General features: G+C 47.0%; 2 protein-coding genes across 7 annotated transcripts in view; both read right to left on the minus strand.

Moving 5' to 3' along the window:
- Window positions 1-4271, minus strand: part of LOC102383775 (zinc finger protein RFP-like) — a 23378-nt gene extending 19107 nt beyond the window's left edge. Inside the window, exon 1 of the mRNA XM_025199819.1 lies at window positions 3755-4271. Within this exon, the coding sequence (XP_025055604.1) occupies window positions 3755-4171 (417 nt within the window). The 5' untranslated portion in view covers window positions 4172-4271. The remainder of the gene's footprint in view (window positions 1-3754) is intronic.
- Window positions 4272-6361: 2090 nt separating this feature from the next.
- LOC106721984 (butyrophilin subfamily 1 member A1-like) overlaps window positions 6362-14229 on the minus strand; it is a 14167-nt gene continuing 6299 nt past the window's right edge. Inside the window, exons 2-6 of one of the 6 annotated variants that reach the window (XM_025199818.1) lie at window positions 11184-11409; window positions 10902-10924; window positions 10066-10261; window positions 8899-8958; window positions 6365-8409 (exon numbers count right to left, since the gene is read on the minus strand). In XM_025199818.1, coding sequence (XP_025055603.1) covers window positions 7892-8409; window positions 8899-8958; window positions 10066-10069 — 582 coding nt within the window. In that variant the 5' untranslated portion in view covers window positions 10070-10261; window positions 10902-10924; window positions 11184-11409 and the 3' untranslated portion in view covers window positions 6365-7891. Of the gene's footprint in view, window positions 8410-8898; window positions 8959-10065; window positions 10262-10901; window positions 10925-11183; window positions 11410-14229 lie in introns of all 6 variants that reach the window. The other 5 variants (XM_014518337.2, XM_014518338.2, XM_025199816.1 and 2 more) reach the window with 5 other exon arrangements.

The raw sequence follows: 14229 nt of genomic DNA on the forward strand, positions 1-14229 counted from the left end.
CCAGGGGCAGCACCCAATTAGGTTCATCTCCATCACCGTGCCCTTAAATCCCATCCTCGTCGCCATGTCTCGGACGGCCGGAGCCGACTCGAGGTGATTTTCGAAATTACTCATTCGCTGGGCGGGCTGGTGAATGGAGAGGCAGACAAAGCTTAATGGTTGCAAAAACTTTTCTTACGCCGCTTGTAGCAGCGACGCAGACGGTCCGGTCGTCTGAACAACTATGTGAGTTGTTCCAGCTGGCGAGGCTCAGGCCAGCTAATCCGTCCACAAATTAAGCCAGCGGGGAAAGGGTACGTCGAGGATTGTGCTCGGTGACGGGGAGAAGAATCGATAGGTGATCAGTCTATCGATCAGCTCAGCCGCAAGTCAGATCTCTTTAGAGGCACTCTGCAGCGTGCTCAAAGTTCTCCGACTTGGGCGGAAGTCGCACAATTTTAAACAGCTAGCAAGCCAATTACTAGCCGCCACGTAGGAATAATTTAGAACTGGCCAATAGCGGGACACAAATTTGCATTCAAATGGCAGGAACTCTCTTGCACCGAGGTTTTTCTGTTGCAACAAAAACCCTTTGCTGTGCAAGAGGCTCTCATGTGGCAGGGAAAATCCATCGTGCCGAGGCACCAAAATCACTGGGTTGTGATAGTACTATAACCAAATTTCAACTTTGTATAGGATTCCTTTTTGAATTTCAGCTCCTTGAAAAGATCACTGTGTAGCCAGGCTAGTTTCCTGTTGCACTTCCCATTCTTCTGTTTCATTGGGAAATGCCAAGCCCAGACCCATGTTTGAATAATTATTTTATAAAGCATTTCTAATATACACTGGTATGAACATTGAATGGTATTTGCTGTGTTGAACTATAAAAATAATGAATATTTTGAATGAACTTTGAATAATGATCTAGGATGACAAAAATGGCTGTAGAATTGCTAGCAAATTGGGAAATGGAGCTTCAGCCTCATTCCCCAGGTTTTACTTGCTTTAGAAGATGGCTATAAAAATGAGGTTACTACCAGGCCAATGAGTAATGTGCAGGGATCCAGGTTTTCCATTTCCCATGGAAAAACAGGAAAAAATGTGTTTCCCTTTTAACTGAGAAAAACATGGATTTCTCATTTTAATGGAGAAACATGTGGATTTTCCACTTTTGCAAAGAGGTCTCTGCACACTGGCAGCGTTCCTGCCTGCAAAGGGCTGGGGGGAGTGGGAGGAGGGCAGTCAGGCAAGGGGTGCGGTCAAGCAGCCTGGAGAGCAGCTCCCACTGGTAAATTTGGTGGTGGGAAGGACTGAGGCCCCCAGAGGGAGGGAGAGAAGGAGTGAGTTGGGCTGGGTCTGGGGCTGTTGCCAGGCAGTGTGTGGGGTTTAGGCCCCAGGGCCCCAGTAGGGAGCCGGATGGAGCCATGGATGGCTCACCCGGTGGGTGGGGGAAATGGGGCTGGTTTCCTGCTGCTGCATGCACTCCCGGGGGCTGGGGCACATGCCCCCCAGTTCTGTGCATGGGGTGGAGCAGAGGTGGGCTGCCCACTGCAGGCTCAGGCTTCCCACCCCGCTGCCCTCCCTACAGGGTCTCCGCAGCCCAGTGGGTGGGACTTGGTGCACAGGGCAGAGTGGGGCCAGGTGGAGAAGCTCCTTGCCACTGTGATCCCTGTGCCACCATGGCGAGGCGTCCCCTGCTTGCCTGGCAGCGGTGGTGGCAAGGAGTTATGCCCCTTGCTGCTGCCAGGAGGGCAAGGGTGCCACATCAGGACAGCGCAGAGCTCCTAATGGCAGGGAGCTTCCCTGCCTGGCCCCACTCTACCCTGCCAAGAAGGGGCCTGCCTGGTGGGTCATTGAGGCTCCAGAGGGGGGGCAGCAGGGTGGGGAGCCCAAGCCTGCAGTGGGCAGCCTGCCCCTGCACCCCCGACAGACTCTACTTTGGCCATGCTGCCTGCAGGGGTGGGGAGCTGGGCTCCATGCTCTGCTCCCTGCTCTGGCTGCAGCAGCTGCCGCCTCCCATGAGTGGCAGCCAGGGCTCGGGTGCTGCTGCAGGGGACAGGGGACTCCTCAGCCCTGGCAGCTGGGGGCCCCCTCCAGCAGGGCTGGGGGGCAGGGGGCAGTGAGGGGCACCAGCAGGGTCAGGGGGCTGTGGGTGGGGGATGAGGGGCCTGGACCTGCATCCTGGTGAGCGAAGGGGGCAGGGGGAGCTCTGATTTTCCATGATAAAAAACCCCAAATCAAACTCCAAAATTTACGGTTGTTTAGAATTAATTTTATTATAGTGATTGAGGCACTGGTAGGCTTCCAAATTGCTTTAAAATTGTAAGTATATCAATAAAACATTGTGTTCAATTGATACATACATATATGACTTGGTGTTTCATTTTAATCATGGATATGGGTTTTTTTATCAGAGAATTTGCAATTTTTAAACAGAGAAAACCAGGATCCGTGCTAATGTGTAATACAATGATTTTCAACCAGAGCGCCCTGAGATCTCTTCAAGGATGCTGCAATATTAGCACTGTTAGGGCTGAAAACATGATTGACATAAACCCAGAGATTTCGAATAGGAATCCATAGTGTCAAAAACATTCTTGACCTATTGTGGTCATTCTAAGCTCTTTGCAGCAGTATTTTCTGTAGTCACAGAATGACTGAAAAATAAGAGCTGGCATTTTCTGAGGGGGACCTCAAATCTAATGAGAGGTGCCCCGAATCTTAAGAAGGTTGAGAACCACTGGTATAATATGTGTATACGTGTACTGCATATGCATGCATAATGTGTGTGCATTTCAAAACACAGGTTTTTAATAGAAATGATTGGAAACTGAGGCCCCTGACACACGTTACATTTAAGACATGATTAACAAGTCATTCGTGCCTTAAATAATAACCCAGCTGCCTATTCAATTCAAGGTGTGATAAGCAGGGATCCTGGTTTTCCCTGATAAAAAAAATTGCAAATTCTTTGAATAAATGAAAGGCCACTATATGTATATGTGTAGGTATCAGCTGAACACAATGTTTTCTTGATATAGTTACAATTTTAAAGCAATTTTGAAGCCTACTTGTGCCTCAATCACTAAAATAAAATAAATTCTAAATACCTATCAATTTTTGTATTCAATTTTGGCTTTATTATCATGGAAAATCAGAGCGCCCCCCCCCGTGCTCACAGAACTCGGGTCCAGGCCCCTCACTCCCAAGCCACAGCCCCCCAGTCCTGCTGGTGCCCCTCACTCTCCCCTCCCCCCCACAGCCCCCAATGCCTGCTGGTGCCCCTTGCTCCCCACCCACAGTTTCTTGCCCCCCTCCCCCTCCAGTGCTGCCGGAGGGGGGAATTTTGCCAACCCGCAGGGAGCTCTTTGCAAAAGTGCAAAATTCGCAGGTTTCTCTGTTAAAATGAAAAACCCAAGTTTCCTGGGGTAAAGGGAGAAATCCACATTGTTCTCCACTCCCCACATCATGCATCCTGCCATGCACATGCGGCATGACAGGAGGTGCAATTATTGGGATCATGGACCATGGAATCCCATCGAGCTTTAAAATGAATGGCTGTCAGGGGCCTTAGGGACGTGATCTTACAAAAAAATGCATCTCTCCCACCGTATTAGATTATATTTTCTGTGGCTGTGTTTGTGTGTGCAGTCTAATCCTTTTGAGTCAAGGGATACAATTATAGTAACAGCCCAAGGGTAGAGAAAAAGATGTAGCTTCGTTGGGAAATTCAAACCAGACACTCAGCAGTTTGACCCAGGTAAGTGACCCTTACCTTGTACTGCTCCGCAGCCTCCTGGATAGGAGCCACAGCATGCGCTTGGTGAGTCTGAGACTCTCTGCATATCATGCACAGCAACTTTTGGTCTGCTTCACAGAACAGCTTCAAAGCCTCCCCATGCTCCTCACATACCTGCCCCCCTTCTGCTCCTTTGGCTACCTGCTCATTCAGCTGCTTGGCTTTTTCTACAACATTCGCCAGCTGCCAGTTGGGCCTGAAATTGTTCTGCGAAGAAGGGCTTCTGCACTGAGGGCAGGAGACATGTGCATCGGCCTCGTCCCTGCACTGGGTGATGCAGGCTCTGCAGAAGCTGTGCCCGCAGTCTAGAATCACTGGGCGCTGGAAGATTTCACAGCAGATGGAGCAGGTCAGTTCATCCTGGAGGTGTTGTACAGGATTCAATGCAGCCATAGCTCTGAAGGGAAAGGGGGAGAGGCTTAGTTTCACTTTCCTGGGCGCAGAAATAGCTTGGTGGAAAGCAGCAGGCGGGTGTTTGTGTTTCTATTCCTGGAAATGACTGTGTTGTCAGCTGACCCAGCAGAATCCCAGCTTCAAGTCACAGCTGCTAGAGCCTCTAGTGGAGGCTGCTAACCTTACGGGTACCGGCAGTTACAGGCAAGAATACAGCTATGTGGCAACATATTGGAGAAATTGTTCACCTGTTTTTTTCCAGGGAAAACCTTAAGCCTGCATCCTGCAGATATTCCCAAAAGGGTATAAACAGACATCAGCAAATGAAGCAGATCAGCTGTGCCAGGATGTGTCCCACAGCTGATTTTCTTCTTTGGAAATGGATGTCACCCCCTGTCCTGGAAGGTCAGGTCCCTGCCATTCCCACAAGCAGCATAGGCCAGATCCTGAGGAATAGTACTCAGGGCCCACCTCTGCACACGGGAGAAACCTGAGTTCCCCTGCTTGCAGAGGTGTACCCAGGGATACCCCAGGTCCTCTGCTGCCCTGAACCAGGTCCTGCATCACTCTTTGCCACCATGGTGGATCCCATGCTGAGCTGGGTCCTGTACTGCCCCACTATACTGGGTCCTACCCTGCTTCCTTCACCTGATTTTTCCCCTGAGGAATGGTCTTTCTGCCCCAAGAACACAAGTTCATGTCCAACCTCTCCTTCCACCCAGTGTTACAAGCTCAGAAGAAAATGGCCTGTGGTCTCTAAATAGACTACTTTTAAAAACTTCCACAGAGCTGAGATAACTGATTGGTTCCAAAGGCTTTTCATAATGTTCCCTGTGGCAGAACTCCCAGCAAAGTGAATTACCAGCTGCTTTGCTCTCCTACAGCAGGAACCCAGTGGTAGCTCTTGGCACAGCTTCAGTTCCAGTCCCAAACTACCTCCTCCTTGTGCCCACAATCTGCAGTGAACCTAGACCCAGCAAAGGAGGATTCACCTGGAAGTAGTCAGGGATTAGGCTGAATCTCATTCCCACAGGGTGCGTCTACACAAAATGCTAAATGCGCTGTAGATTAATTCTACTGCACATTAGCGTGTCATGGCAAAAGCCATAGTGTTGCACTAATGTGCAGTAGAATTAGTCTACTGCCCATTAATGTCACTTAAAAGGCATACACCGGTGCTACTGTGCAGTAGTGCCAGTTACTGTGCATTTAGTTAATACCTATTATTACAGGTACAAAACTTCATGTACAGCAGGGGTGGGCAATTATTTTGGGTGGAAGGCCGCTTACTATGTTTTGGCAAACCATCGAGGTCTGCATGACAGGCAGCCCAGGGCAGATTAATATTAATTTTCTAAATTTTTTAGGGGCCCCACAGGTCAGATAGAATGGCCTAGAAGACCACATGCAGCCCATGAGCCGCATTTTGCCTACCCCGATGTACAGTAACTATGGCACATTAATGCATGTGTAGACATGCCCGCAGTGGATGAGAAAGTGGGCTCAACCCATACAGAACAGAGCAGATGGCAGCAGTGATCTGGGCAAAGATATCTGTGCTGTGCTCCTGGTCTCGTCTTGATAGTCCTTCCTTAAGGATCACTTGGTGCTCTCCTCACCCCAGATGGCAAGGAGGTCAAGGATTTCTGCTTTCTCATAGAGTTGGTAGTTGTCGCAAATGTGTCTCGTTGCTGGGGCAGCAAAACAAAACTCTGCAGGATGCTGTTGGGCTAACTAACTTCCTATGACACTTGAGAGGAAGACTAGCATAACCAGACTTGTCATCCCATCCAGGAAGAGCACACACCAACTGCTGCAGCTTCCTGAGCCTGACAAAGGGTTTTTGAACCCTAAAATTTTTTTAATAACTATTCTCCAACCATTTGGGTTGGTCTAATAAAAGATATCAAATGTACCCAAGGAAACTTGTCTGCCTATACCCTTAGACCAACACGGCTACAACCTAAACCCCTGTAGCATAACCAGAAGCACTTCACTGTAAAGCACTTCAGAATTATCCCCGTTTCATCCAGGGTTATGTTGCATTTGTTTGGCTCAATTTGTAGTGCTATTCATTATCTATCAACTCACTTGTTATAGTACCTTTAAGACACTTAAAGTGCTATATAAATGTTACCTCTGTCCATATCCAGGAAGATATGTCAATGTGTTCAATAAAGAGGGGAGGCAAATGCTATGACTTTCCCCAAAAAGTACAGCTGGGAAAGGAAAGAGGGCACAAAGGTGTTAGTTCTTTATTTATACAGAAAGAAAAAGTCAGGTTTGACAAGAAGCTGAAAGTGACTTTTAATAACCGGCACATGAGAAAAAATGCACAAAAATGAAACATTTTAAAACCACAAAAATGGCACCAATGTCCATGTACAAACATATGGACATAATGAATTAGTGTCATTATAGCTCCCTATACCTCCCTCTTACACTTTCCTCCTTACTTCTTCTCTTTCCTTGTCTCTATTACTATTCACCATTATTTATAACACTTATTGATCAGCCTCCTTTATTTTTCTGTCCCTTCCACTCATGCTTTTGATCTTTCTGTTGATTTTTGAATTTCCCCTGCCCATGTTAGATTTTAATGGAGAAAGGTAAGTTTGGCCCTGCTACAAGACCTCTGACTGGGAGACCCAAAGATCATATGCAACGGTTTTGTATATTTTCTGCCAGTACAGAGATTCTGCTTTCTAATTCCTTCTTTTCACCCAAACCAAAATCTAATTTTTGCATCTTTGTCCTATGACCCCCATATCTGCTTGTTCCTGAGGGCATGTCTACACATGCTTTTATGTGCACCAAAACTTAATGCGCGTTTGTCTAATGCATATTAAAACTATTTAGGTGCACGTCTACATGTGCACATGCTAAGGCCCATTAACACTGTGTATGGACCAACTTAGGACTAAAATTAGTCCCAAGTCAGTTGACATACACAGTGTTAATGCACCTTAGTGTGTCTACATGTGCGTTAAGGCACTTCAGCTGTTTGCACCTAAATTTGATACCTGCTTTTGCAGGTATCAAATTTAGGCACACATAGCTTAAAATTGCAATTTTGAAGGCACATTAGGGGCGTGGGTGCGTGCCTTAATGTGCCTTTAAACATGGCTAATGCACCTTAAATTGGCATGTGTAGGCATGCCCTCAGTATAGCAATTGTGTACCACCCAGTCCTACAACAGTCCTGTTATATCTTCATTTCCATCACTGAACGCACATCCTCACGAGTTTTGCTTATACCCTCAGGGTACCCCTACTGCTCTTGCAGATCAAGCTTTTCATCCCTTCTCCTTCCACCCTTGGAGGTGCAGGGTAAGGAGAAGCAGAAGTTTCTTCTGCCCAGCAGCCTCCAACTTGCACATTTCCTACCAGTAGCCAAAGGACATCAACAGGGACTTTGCAAGGATCCTCCAGTCCAGACTGCTCTGAGCAAGAGGGATTTTGGCTACCTATTTGGTGCTTTCTCATGAGAAGACTACACTGCCAGGAAGTGCTGGAGCCAGGAAGTGCAGAGGAAAACAGATGAAGTGACACATGTCCCACGGGATTGCCTTGTCCATCCAGGCAACACCATACTCTCTATGGGTCTGACACCATGGAAACTTCTCTAACATGGAGATGAATAGCTGGAGGCTGAGAGACATATATTAAGCCAGCAGGTTTTATTACTTCAGGTGGAATATTCCCGCCCCATGCCATATTTTAGGGGCATATTCTAAGCTCAGATTTACTGCCATAGAGCCAGAACCAAGGGAGGAGTCTTTGCCCGGTGAATGAGGTTTGTGGAAAAGTGAAGATCAGGGCATCATTACTAGCATCAAAAAAGGACACCTGTCCTCCTTGATGGTCCAGGGAGACCCGGATTCTTTGAGGGAACTGGCATAGGGGCAAATGGGTTTCAGGGATAGTGAGAGCCTTCAGATGATTCCTCCACTTTTCCAGAGCCCAGATCCCTCCTTCTGGGTTACGGTGAATCCAGTCCTTCCTCTTCACAAATGCTGTGGCAATCCCCACAGCCCAGTTTCCCTTCTCCTCCACCTCTACCTCCCAATAATGCCTCCCAGAGGTGATTTCCTTACATCCCAGAAGGCAGGGACATGTGTCAAATCTCTCAGGATTGTCAGGTAGATCCTGCTGTGCATCTCCCCATCTCATGCTTCTCCGATCTGCAGACAGGATGAGATTGGGATTTGCTGTGTCTGGATCCAGAGTCATTGTCACTGGGGAGAGAGAATCACAGTGTTAGGGAAGAGCGCAGACCTGGGGCAGGCTGGAGCCACTCCTTACCCCTCTTAGCAGCCCTGTCCTGGCTTAGACTGTCTGGGCCCCTGTGGCTGAGCAGAGACAGCCCTGTAGCTCCTCAGCCTGGGCACTGAGGAACAGAAATGAGGATGCAGCATTAGGGAAGAGCTACTCAAGACCACTGCATAGTAGGGAAGACGTGGTATTGGGCAGATAGTACAGGCCTAGAGAAAATGCAGGAGGTGGCAGCTCTATGGAAAGGTAGGAGGGTAGAAAAGAAGCGTAGAGGAAGGTGGGACATCCGCAAAGGAAGAGGTCTCTCCATTCACACCTCTGAATTTGATATTGAAAAGGATGCTTATACAAATGAGTAGGGCAAAGAGACTGTTTCCTGTTGCTATGGGATTGCAGACTTGCTGTCATAAGCATTTCCTGTGAATTTAAGGACAATTGCTACCAGCACTTACCCTTGGCGAATGATCCCTGAGGTTCCTGTCTTCCCTTCCCCAAGTTGGATGGCAGCTTGTCTAGAGGGGAGAAGGACCACAGGGATTAGCTCTCATGATGCCTCATCATGGCACTGTCCTGTGAAGTTGCCTTTCTGGTCTGAGTGCCTGAGATGAAGGGTTTTTCTAGGACACTCAGCTGCTGCTGCTATAAGTGGGTCAGCAGAGCCCTGTAGTGTTGACACAGCACATTCCCATGGAAGCAGCTTTTCTGTTGGCATAGCTACACTGCTTCCCTGAATGACAACTACAGTAAACTGACAAAAGCCTTCTTCTGTCGGAACAGCTAAAGCCACACACATCAGTTGTCTCAGATAAAGAGAATTTGTCTGAATTTAAGAGTATAAACGAATGATTCTCACCCTGGTTGCTGCAGCACTTGGGAGCTGGGAGAGTCTTTTAAGGGTGCTGCTGGGTGTCACACAATATTAGCACTGTTAGGAGTGTAAACATCTACACATGATTCATAAGATAAACCCAGATATTTCGAGTAGGAATCCATAATATCACAAATATTCTGACCTGTTATGATCTTTCTGAGTTCTTTATAATTTTTCCATAGTCAAAAAATAAGCAAAAACTAAGAGCTGACATTTTCCAAGGGGTGTCTTAATCTGAAGAGGTTGAGATCCAGCCTGAGCAGAAATGCTGCTGGGAGCTGCTGCTGCGGTAGCTGCGGAAGCTGCCTCTGCATCACCCTGCTTCTCTCCAAGGAAGAAAGAGGAAGAAAGAAACCTGAAGTTGCAGAAATGAGAGGAGGATAGTAGCAAACATGAACCAAGGGGGATGTTCTGTAGTTTGAGCAGCTCCATTGGGGAATATAGCATAAGGCGAAGGAAGAATGTTGATGGAAAAATGGGGGTGGAGGGACCCCTTCCTGGAGGGTTGGAGATGAATTTAACCTCCTTGAAGGAAGAGGAGTTCCCGCTCATTCCTCTGAATTTAATACTAATTCAGCCTTTTATACGAAACCCCCAGGGTGGATGAAAAACAGTTCTGTAGTTTGGGAGCCAGCAATTATGGAGCCACTTTCTTTAGCTGGGACTTAAAAGACATCCTGATGCCTGGGCCTCTGCTACATGTACTGTGTTGATTTTTCTACTTTTCATTAATAATCAAATCACTGACCCATTAGCCAGAGCCACCTGCTCCCACATTCTCAAAGATTCATTCATTCCCATTTTCCTTCATAGAACACTTCTTGGTACCTCTGAACTTCCTTAAAGACTCTGTTAAGTCAACGCTTTTATGGGAAAAATCTCTGGGTCTCATTTCCAGATCAGGAGACATCTCCACTGGCTGCTGGAACTTCTCATCATCACGTCTGGGGAGAGACAATATCATGTTACATGATGAACTGTAATACCTTATCCTTTTTTTCTTGCTGATTACAGCAGCTGCGGAGGCAGGCCTGGAGTTTGTCTCTCTTATCTTAGACCAAGACCACTATAGCACAGGTAATGGTACTGCAACGTTCCCTCCTGAGTGTGTTATCAATATTCTACCACTGACCTGGAGACACCAGCTGTGAGGATCAACAGAGAGTTGAGGCACCATGCTTTGATGTTTAGCTTGCTCCCATATTTTTGATGGGTTTAGTGTTGTGGGCATCTATCCACTTGGAGAACCCCACGGCCCCCACCCTACCTTATTCCACAAGGGTCTCTCACACTGGGCAGAGCTATAACTAATGACATAGCAATGACCAGCCTAGTCCTATCATGAGAGTCCTGAAGCAGCCAGAGCCCCCTAGAAGTGTTTCACTAGGTGCACTACACATTGAAAAGCATTAGGTTAATAATCTGCCTCACAGGATACATACAGAAGATGAAAATCTCAGAATTAAGCTTGACAAAGACAAGTATTTAAAATATGACCTGCCCCCAAAATCATGGTGGCATTATGGTTCTGCAACCACTTCCAAAAATGAAGAATTGTGAGGGGAATCAGAAAGAATCGCATACCTGCTCATGGTGCCTCTGACGTCCTAGAGGGGAAAAAGAGAATCTGAGTTCCACATGAAGACACTTCCCCGAGGTAGAAATAAATACACATTATCTGTCTTCAAGTTCATGAAGGGCCTGAGCTCATGGGGTTATCTAACATTTAAAATATGTATTTCTTAAAAGATCAATAATTAAAATATCTGCTATGTATCTCCTGAGTCTCACTGATATCCAACTACTGCACTCCACTACCCAAGGCTTGCGAGGCCTCCCTTCCCTGTGTCGGACTCCCCAACTCACTCGCTTGCAGGAACTCGCTTGCCGGCTCCTGGACCTTCTCTGCCACCTCACTGAGCAGTGTATTGAGAGAGGAAATCTTAGCTAGTTTGGTAACGTTTTCATTCTTTTTCTTTGCAATCTCCTTTTCCAGCTATCCCAGTTGGACCAGTAGGTGTCACTTTTGTTCCTCCAGAAACTGACAATATTATTAAAATTCAGAGGCTAGCTTCTGCCTCTCAGCTTTTCTCTGTGAAAAGAGGAGAGGTAGTTAACCATGTTAGTCAGAAGTCAGGCATTGGACAAAGTAGGCTGTCATGTAGAAACTTTATACCCTTCTGAATTAGTCAGTCTCTAAGGACGCATCTACATGTTGCGCTACATCACTGTAGTGATACGTTACATTGCCGTAACGACCATGCACATCTACATGTCACTGGCAGCTACTTTGCTGTAGCAGCGCGCTCCCTAGTTTCAACGTACCGCTACGGTGAAATAGTGGCTAAAACTAAGCATGCGCCATGCACATGGTACAGTACAGGCAATTACTTAGCTGTGCTTTAGTACTTCCTTTTGGAAGTACTAAAGCATGGCGCAGTAACAATGTCACTGTAGGACGATGTGTAGACACACCCTAAGGGTACTTTTACATGTGCTCCAGTGCGTTCTGATTAGAACGCATCACAGCAGACTCGATTAATCAATAATTAACTAATAAAAAATTAGTTATTCAATAATTAACGAATAAATAACGAATCAGAACACTCCAGCAAACTGCAGCATCTTATATATTCAGCATCCTGCATTTCACAATGGCAGCAGGGGCTCTTTAAAGCTCATTGAAAGAGCTTTAGTTAAAGCACCCCTGCTGCCATTTTGAAACACAGGATGCTGAATACACAAGACTCTGTGGGCATTTTAATTAGAGCAGTTCCTGAGAGCCACTCTCATTAAAATGCAGATGTATAGGAACCCTAAGGTGCCAGCAGGATGCTACTGCACAGTGCTTACTGCGCCTTTATTTAGTACTTGTATAATCAAGTACTAAATAAATGTGCAGTAACCAGAATTATGGTGCAGTTGCACTGGCACATGCCTTTTAAGCGATGCTACTGCACAGTAGCCTAATAATACTCAGCATCTCATGTACACACACCCAGCCTGTCCTGCCTTCTGTAAAAAGAAGGGAAAGGGGAGACCAGGGTCATGGGAAGAATCAGGAGCGTTGTAACACAGTTCTGAGTGCATAGAATAGAGATTTACTGAGCTAATTCTTTAACCTTAGTATATTCCTTGTTTAAATAATCTCTCTCCTCCATCCCCACTCCAGGATAAATACAGAAAAATTCACCATCATCAAAGCCACATGTTCATGCAGTTTAGTAGCAAGTGGTACCTACTACCAGATACTCCTGGCTTCTCTGCTCTGTAATCACTTTGAATATGAGAAACTTTTCTACCTCTTCAAACGGGTCCAAAATTTTTCCTGAATAATAATTTTAAAAAAAGCTTTTAAATAGGTTTGTTTTAAGAGGTGAGGTTCCAGAATCTATTTTTTTTTACTTGAATGCCTAGGACACTGATTCTCAACCAGGGTGCTGTAGCAAACATGATTCTCAAGGTAAACCTTGAGATTTCAAAGAGGAGTCCATAGTGTCAAAAACATTCAGACTTGCTATAGGCTTTCTGAGTTCTTTGCAACAAAAGAATTGCTCTAGTATTTTTCTGTAGTCAAAAAAATCAAGTGAAAACTAAAAGCTGACATTTTCCAAGGGGTGCATTGAACCAATTGGGCTCATCCACACATGCAAGCACATGCGCTTACAGAAGCTCAAATAGAAGCGGTGCAAATTTGAGCCGGGGCTTTTTGCCTCGGTGCATGTGCCTGGACATGCACTTTGGTGTGGGACAAATTGTGCCACTTGGGGCAAAATAACCTCCTGGATCTGCAGCCAGGGGGAGCTAAAACCTAAGGCCAGCACCTGTCTGTCCTCAGTAGTATAAAAAGCTGTCCTGTCCTGGCCCCATCAGTACAAAAAGCTGCCCTGTCAAGTAGCTCAGGGCTACTCGCTCTCAGGAGCTTCTGGAGCCCAGCCAATTGGTACTGGGGACACTACCCCTTGTGCCAGCTGAGCTGCTGAAGCAGCCCTAATTGTTCCCTGCACTCTCTACCCACTGCAGTAATCTGGCAGTGGGGGCTGCTGCCTGGCTGTGACCTGCTGTGCACCTGCCAGACTCAGATGGGGACTTCACAGCCAGTAGAGGCATCTGCCCCTCTGGGTCAGCTGTCAGTGGACTGGGGCTGCAAAGTGGCCTTTGTGCGGCACTACTGCCATGTGTGTCTCCTGCCCAGCCATCTGGGCAGCTATCCCCCGGAAGATGTTCCCAGTGTGGTGCATGGCCTGCTTTGAACTGTCAAAGCATGTCCTCCTGGCCCCAGTTGGCCAGGAGTTCAACCACCTGAAGCTGGGTCCAAGGTGCCAGCTCTGTGCAGGCAGGGTCCTGCCACCGGCCTCCCTAGCAGGAATTGTGGTGTTTCCTATTTGAAAATGGAAAATGCCTGATAAAAAAATCCTGAAGTCACTGTGTAAAATACCCTGAAATCCATGTTCCTCCACAATTAAAACAAAAGACCACTATATGTAGAGAGAGAGAGAGAGAGAGAGAGTGAGAGACAGAGACAGAGACAGAAATCAGTTGGGCAATGTTTTATTGATATATCTACAGTGCTAAAGCAATTTGCAAGCCTACCAGTGTCTCTATCATCATAATAAAGTTAATTTTAAATACTTATATGTTTTGCTGCCCCTCACAGGGACCACAGCACCCCCAACAGGGGCCAAATGGCCCCCGCAAGGGCTACCTCCCCTGCATGGCCCACATGCCTCATCCCCGCTTGCTTCCCCAGGCCCCTGGATTGTGCCTCTTAAATACTTATATGTTTTGCTGCCCCTCACAGGGACCACAGCACCCCCAACAGGGGCCAAATGGCCCCCGCAAGGGCTACCTCCCCTGCATGGCCCACATGCCTCATCCCCGCTTGCTTCCCCAGGCCCCTGGATTGTGCCTC

Source organism: Alligator sinensis, unplaced genomic scaffold (assembly GCF_000455745.1).
Source record: "Alligator sinensis unplaced genomic scaffold, ASM45574v1 scaffold1097_1, whole genome shotgun sequence".
Classification (NCBI taxonomy): domain Eukaryota; kingdom Metazoa; phylum Chordata; order Crocodylia; family Alligatoridae; genus Alligator; species Alligator sinensis.